Genomic DNA, 7,712 nt, shown 5'->3' on the forward strand with positions numbered 1-7,712 from the left:
ACTGCACATACACAAAGTACTTTACATTACATGATGAGGAATCCATGTGACAGGATATGACAAAACAAAGTGACTTGGTGTTCAGACTACATAGATAACCAGAGAGGACCTAGTACAGAGCCCTGCGGGACACCTGTGGTGAGACAAGATCAACATGCTCAGTTATGGGAATAATGACTCTTTTTACCCTCTTCTTTGCCGCAGGTTCCCAGGCTTCCCTGCTCCACGCCATCGGTAACGGCTGTTTGTCTCCCATGGAGCGCCAGCGGCTGAGCCCCGACAGCGCATCGCGTCCCTCCACCCCCGAGAGCCCCGAGATTCTCAGAGAGCTCAGCCGCTACGCCGTCAACGTGGATACCGTCGCCATGGGCAATGAGCTGCCGTCGCCGTCGGACATGGTTACAGGGGATGGAGAGGGAGGGAGCAGAACGCAGCAGTACAGTCAGAACACGGAGTCGGACCTCAGTCGGCAGCTCAGAGAGGACATCGGAATGAGCATCAGCGAGGCTCTGCGATGCTCCAAACGCAAGATGGCCGCAGCAGCGGGTGGAAACAAGCAGGCGGGGGGCAAACGCAGCTCATCTGCAACCGGGTTCCCGGGTCTCTCCCTGGGTAGTGGAGGGCTCAGCTTCCCCCCCCTGAACCAGGCCCTGCTGGGGGGACACATGAGCCACCCGATGCTGATGGGAGGCAGCTCCTCATCCCCGTTCCTCCAGTCAGCAGGACAGACTCTGGGAGACCTGCAGACCATGTTCCCCTCGGCAGGGGCGGATCTCCTCAGCCATGCCTCCTCAGCCACAGGAAACAATGGTCACCTCCCCTCATCCTCCACCTCCTCCTTGTCCTCCACCTCTTTCTCCTCCACCATTAACACCATGCCCATGTCCTCGGCCTCAACATCCTCCTCCTCCTCCACCCTTCCCCCCTTCCTGATGAACCCCAGCGTGACTGGTCTGCTGTCCCCAGGCTTCCCTCTGAACTACAGTCAGTCCCTGCTGCCTGAGCCCACGATGTACCCCAACACCCTGGGAGGAGGCCCGGCCAGCACTGGAGGAAGCTCCAGCTTCCTCTCCCACTTCCCCTCATCCCCCTCCAGCCTCCTGGGTGCAGCGCTCAGCCAGCCCGACTCCCACCACCTAGCCATGGAGAACGGTGGCAGCAGCTCGGACGATGATGTCATTGAGGTGACAGGACAATGAGCATTCTTAAACTCTGACAACCCCCCACCCCAGCTCTAACATGGCTAACCTTCATAGCCCCCCCTACACACACACACACACAGACTCTCCCATGAGCGAATGAGTGAGAGAGAATGAGTTGTACCTCATGTGCTTACCAAGACAGAGTAACAAATCCTTATGCTGAATATCTTACTGAAGAAGAGACTGAAGATTTGCCCGAGCCCCTGAGGTTGGTGAGGCTGAGCACTGGAGACCATGGATGGGAATGGATTGACATTTTGTTGAGAGGAACCAGTTGAGATGAACATGGGGCTTCCAAGCACTCCCTCTCCGGCTATATCTTCTAGCATTGCCCGCCATCCCCTTATTAGACCCCCATGACGATCTCTGAGGCCAGTCAGGACACTGTCTGATCTGAGCTCACATCAGATGGAACTATGTAATCATCTGTTGGACCGTTTGCATAAAAAAAAAAAAAAAAAAGTGCTTTAGAGTCGTTAGCTGTTTGCTAGATATTGTAGCGTCCCTCTGTTGGAAAGGATGACAAGACAATACAGTATATGTGACCTGGATGTTTTGATTCTACTAATATTCTAAACTGATCTTGTTGATATTTTGTAAATGGTGGTTATAATCATTAGTTGTTTATACAGAGAGTTCAGACTGGGCCAGGGTTGAGTTAAAAGTTCAAGGGGAAGGGTTGGATAGAGAGACAGTATGTTCTTATGATCAAGTTGTCATAATGACGGCAACGCCCTTAGCTTGGTTGCCGAGGCGGCCATTTGAGTTACTTTTATTTCAAAGAGAGACCTTAAAAGGTCAAATGAATGTACATCCATGTCAGCCTTTTGATAACATGGGGGGCTGACCTGGGTGGGTTCGGACAATGTGTTCTCATTCGTTCGTTTAGCCTTAAACGACACTAAGGGGTCTTTTTCTTGAATCTTAGCATTTACACCTTTAGTGCACCCTTTCCCCTTCGTAACAACTTCAGACAGAACTACTGAGCATCCAGACAGGTTGGTGTCCAACTCAAGGGACAGGCTCCACTAGCTCTAGTTTGAGCATTACGTGCAGCTTGCCAACACTCTGCAAGCTGCACGTAACACCCTGGACCAGAGCTATAAAAACACTAAGACACTTGCACTATACAAATAGGGATATGGATCATATACAGTCACAAACGGTTTATAGTTCTGGGCCCATATTTATCAAGTGTCTCATAGTATGAGTGCTGATCTAGAATCAGGTCCCCTTGTCCATGTAATGTTTTCATTATGATCAAAAAGGCTAAACTAACCCTAGATCGGCACTCCTTCTCTGAGACGCTTTTATGAATACAGGCCCTTAAAGCATCCATTGGAGCCATAGGTTTACTCTGTAGCATGACTGGGTGTATACCTGCAGAAGGCGACAAACCCACAACCATTTAGCTACAGTAGTTAACAATGACTACAGTAACCCACCATGGACTGTGGCCATTTGTGTGGCATAGTTAAGCCAGCCCGTTGTGTTGGTATGGATGGATTGATGGCCTTACCCAATGAGAAGCAAGCAGCACACAGGAGTAGCCTGTCTGAGGTAGCTAGGTGTATCCCTGACCGCACGGCAGACAGACAGTCCGTGTAAGTAGCTTCTCTCAGTAGTGTATCTCTGTAGCTCTACAGTGCTTTGGGTCTGTCTGTACTGGTCTGTACTGGTCTGTGCTGTTCTGTGGTTGGTTGATACGTTTTTCTTTCTGTGATGTCATCTCAAAATCATAACATGAGGGGAATGGATCGGGCCTCCAGGTTATTTTTCTCCACTGGAATTGTACATGGAACTCAAGTTGGACTACAGGAGCCAGGATAAATGTCTGATATATATATATATATATATTACCCACGTTTGTGTGGAGTTTCAGTTTAGTCTCAACTCCCTATTCCACCTATTGGACTATAAAAGAATGGGGGATTCCACCACACGCCCCTCACAACCTCAACTCTACCCACCCACTACTGCTTACTTACCTGTCCTTATCCTTACAGCCTGTTTCTAGTCGATCATGTATGTTGGATGTTTTCCTCCACCTCACCTCGCAACCTCCTTAACCTTTTTCTAGTTGACCCGGTCTTGTGTCCATCAAATGATTCAGCCAATCATCCCAGTCCTTTTAAGAGAGATGATTATTTCCTTGGAGGAAGAAGCCCCATCCTCCCTCCCAATCAAAATTGTTTTACTGTGCTTCTTTTTGTTTGTTTTAAGTGTCATCATGAGGAGAACTCCGTATCCATATGTAATTTTTAGTTTTATTTAGTAGCAATGTTTTTTTTTTTAACATCTTGATGTTGGCTCGCCTCTACTAGTTTGTCCTTTTATTTCAATGTATGAATTTACCAAAATTATTTATTTATAATGATCTAAATGAATTCATCTGTCTTTTTTTTGTACATTATGCTCTCGTTTTTTATTCTCTTTTTATCCACATTGATCTTTTCACCAGTGTCTGTGAAAGAGCAGACCAGTGTCTGTGAAAGAGCAGACCAGTGTCTGTGAAAGAGCAGACCAGTGTCTGTGAAAGAGCAGACCAGTGTCGCAAACTGACTGTGTGAGATCAGAAGTCAGTCACCACATGTATCCAGCATAGAGGCGAGCATAAAATGACGACTGTGTTACTTTGTTAATATTATTTTAACAGTGAATAAAACACTTATCTTGCGTTATTACATCATTTTGATTGTGTATTACACTGACGTGGTGCACTTTGCTCAGATGTTTTTTGAACATATATTCACATGGAAACACAAACCAATATGCTAAATGTATTTGTATTGAAATTGCAAGAATTATGTTCAGCTCAACCTTCAATTGCACTCTTGCAGCTGCGAATCTGTGAAGGATAATGGATTTGGATATGATGAAAAATTATGCGTATGTCCTTATAGTAAGACAGATGCGGGAGTTACAGATAGGCTGGAAGCAAATACTGCACAGCTTTTTGACACATTGCAGTCAGTGTACCACATCAGTAAATATGACATCTTACGTATTTGGCTGTAATTTCATACCTGAGTGTTAAAACTAGTACAATATTAGCAGATATTAGCAGATTGGAGAAAATAAATGAATCGCAAGAAATGTGCATTGGTCCATTCAAGCCTAAAGGCAATGCAAAGAAAACAAAGCAGCAACATCAGTAACGAGCTGGTCACATGACACCATAAAATATTAACATTATCAACAACCAATATCACCACTTCCTGAGTTTTAGACACAAAACCGGCTTTCCTTTTCTCCTTGGCTCTCAGATACAAAATACTACTTTACATTACTAAATACTTCCAAAGACATCCCTCCGCTGGCCACCCAAAAGAACCGTGAAGGAGATGACGGACTGAGGCCTGTCATGAAAAAAACATCCCCAAAAAGGCAGATGATCGGTAGCAATAGCGCTCTCTCATGGACGCTTTGTGTTCCACATATGAAGTTAGTAAGTATACACTACTACACTACTGTGTAATTCTCTGCCATACAACACTTTTCTACTAGGCCATGCTGATATGTGCTATCCAATTCTATCCTTATTGGTGATTACATACCACTTCTTTGCTGTAAGTAAAGTTAACACACAATTTGAAACAATTATTAAACTATTAAATGCTCTTCCACTTTGACATTAAAACTAGTTCAGGAGTAGATGTGACAAAATCAAAGTTGCACCAATGTAAGCCACTGATTCTTTTGGGCATTAGGCAGAATGCATGTTGGTCCTCCAAAGAGCTCTACAGTAAAGCTTCTATTAATGCTTTAAAGGACAAGTTCACCCATTTTTACAGATGGCCTTATTTTCACTCTTTCTGTGCTTGTAGTTGATCCCCCAAACCGTTTTAAATATTTTGTTTCGTTACAGAGAAAATTGGTTGTCACATTTAGCTGAGTCATCACTTGCTATGGACTACAATGCATCATGAAAATATGTCTAAGCATGTTATAAACAGTAGCGGTGTGTGGGTAAAAGCACTGGGGAACCCAAGCCAGAAGGAAATGCCATAATTGCGTTGTTTTCTTTATAACCTGTTCATTTGCCTTGCCACTGTGATAAATAGGCCTAAGGCTGGGACAATAAGAAGACAGTGGCAGAATAAATTGAACCGCACCTTTTTTTCCATCACAAAACCGGAGAGCTACCTAGGTCCGGTAAAGTCCACAAAGCATATTGCATGTAACAGTTACATGACAAACAGCAAGCAAGTTAATATTTACAATTTCAGACTACTAAAACAATTATTAATTTATAACCATGTAGAGTTACCGCAAGTTGTAAAGAAAACAGGAGCTGCCTCCACTATTCCAGCACCATTTCAACTTCAACATTTCAACATCAAATCCCCTATGCTCACAGTGACAACTAAAAGATACAACCAAAAAATTGTCCAATCAACATAAACTAAATATGATGTGGCTGTCCATGGTTCTGATTTCTCTCCGTATGTGTGCGTGCGTGCAAGTAGAAAACACGTTGACCCTACTTGTGGAGAAACGCCAATGTCAGCCTCCTCTCTTTCATGTTAACGAAACAGTCTATGACTCTGGCATAAAGTACACACTTTTAGTTGTTGACCTAGGCTACCTGACTAAAATGCTTGCTCTCTAGTCTAACTTCCTTTCATGGGCAACAATGAACCAAATTGTTAACATTAGCCTACTACATCTAGCCACATTTCGAACTTTCATCCTCTTAGGCCAGGGGCACAATGTATGAATTTATGGTTAGATCAGAATCGCCGTTATAATGATTGGCCAGTATGGAGAAATAAGTAAAACCATAAGTCCAAATCCCCATCTCCGTTCATGGCTAATTTAGGAAAGGGATCATTTTAGCTAGCTAGCCATCGGATGACAACAACACAATGAGATGCAACAATTCAAGTTTTCTGTCTATGTCGTTTGGTATTTTGATGTCCAAACTGGCTTTCCTTGACACTTTTTTTTGGTGTGCCAGGACCATTCATAGTTGAGCTCACTCAGTTTAGCTCAATGCTAATTGGATATTATTTTATACTTTTTTTATCAAGGGATTTATCAAGGGAGGCTAAATGTTTACTGGCTTCCCTTGCATTCAATGCTATGGGCGCCAATAGTGTCATACTCTTTTTGACCAGACAACATCAGATAGATGGGCTACACATACAGAAACAGGGGGGTGCTGTTTGGCTCGCTCGGATGCTTTCTCTGGTGAGATACATTCAACCTCTTGCAAATTGAAGGAAAATTATGAAACACAGAGAGACTGGTTTCCCTTGGCATCCATGAATACACACCACTGGTTATAAAACACTCCAAACTACCTCATATTACATCAGAATCTCATTCTGGATGTCTCTGCACTCAATTTTTGTTTTCCACTGTTCCATGAATCCATATTTGCACATTTTAGTTGTTGTAAACTGCATTATTCAAACAATGATTTATGTCACAGTGAAAAAAAAAATGTGAGTTCAAAGGCATTATTCAGATTGAGATTGTGATGTAATATGAGTTGGTTTGGAGTGTTTTATTACATGCTTTAGACACATTTTCATAATGCATTGTAGTCTATAGCAAAATCTGACAACCAATTTTCACTGTAACAAAAAATAAAAAATAAATGTTTGGGGGATCAACTACATGTAATGGACGTACACAAAATAGTCCAAATTGGTGAAGTGAAATGAAAAAAATAACATGTTAAAATAAATCATCATCATTGCTATAAAGCCCCTAAATAAGTTCTGGTGCAACCAATTACCTTCAGAAGTCACATAATTAGTTAAATAAAGTCTACCTGTGTGCAATCTAAATGTCACATGATCTGTCACATGATCTTAGTATATATACACCTGTTCTGAAAGGCCCCAGAGTCTGAAACACGACTAAGCAAGGGGCACCACCAAGCAAGCGGCACCATGAAGACCAAGGAGCTCTCCAAACAGGCCAGGGACAAAGTTGTGGAGAAGTACAGATCAGGGTTGGGTTATAAAAAAATATCAGAAACTTTGAACATCCCACGGAGCACCATTAAATCCATTATTAAAAAATGGAAAGAATATGGCACCACAACAAACCTGCCAAGAGAGGGCCGCCCACCAAAACTCACAGACCAGGCAAGGAGGGCATTAATCAGAGAGGCAACAAAGAGCCCAATGATAACCTTGAAGGAGCTGCAAAGCTCCACAGTGGAGATTGGAGTCTATCCATAGGACCACTTTAAGCCATACACTCCACGGAGCTGGGCTTTACGGAAAAGTGGCCAGAAAAAAAGCCATTGCTTAAAGAAAAAAATAAGCAAACACGTTTGGTGTTTGCCAAAAGGCATGTGAGAGACTCCCCAAACACATGGAAGAAGGTACTCTGGTCAGATGAAACTAAAATGTTGCTTTTTGGCCATCAAGGAAAACGCTATGTCTGGTGCAAACTCAACACCTCTCATCACCCAGGGAACACCATCCCCACAGTGAAGCATGGTGGTGGCAGCATCATGCTGTGGGGATGTTTTTCATCGGCAGGGACTGG

The 7,712-nt window shown here is 43.5% G+C and overlaps 1 protein-coding gene across 1 annotated transcript in view; it reads left to right on the forward strand.

Annotated features, from left to right (window-relative positions):
* The window catches only part of LOC120065370 (helicase ARIP4-like), a 28,188-nt gene extending 24,302 nt beyond the window's left edge, over positions 1–3,886 (forward strand). Inside the window, exon 22 of the mRNA XM_039016312.1 lies at positions 205–3,886. Within this exon, the coding sequence (XP_038872240.1) occupies positions 205–1,199 (995 nt within the window). The 3' untranslated portion in view covers positions 1,200–3,886. The remainder of the gene's footprint in view (positions 1–204) is intronic.
* The last annotated feature ends 3,826 nt before the right edge of the window (positions 3,887–7,712 follow it).

The sequence above is a fragment of the Salvelinus namaycush genome, chromosome 20 (genome assembly GCF_016432855.1).
Source record: "Salvelinus namaycush isolate Seneca chromosome 20, SaNama_1.0, whole genome shotgun sequence".
Lineage (NCBI taxonomy): Eukaryota > Metazoa > Chordata > Actinopteri > Salmoniformes > Salmonidae > Salvelinus > Salvelinus namaycush.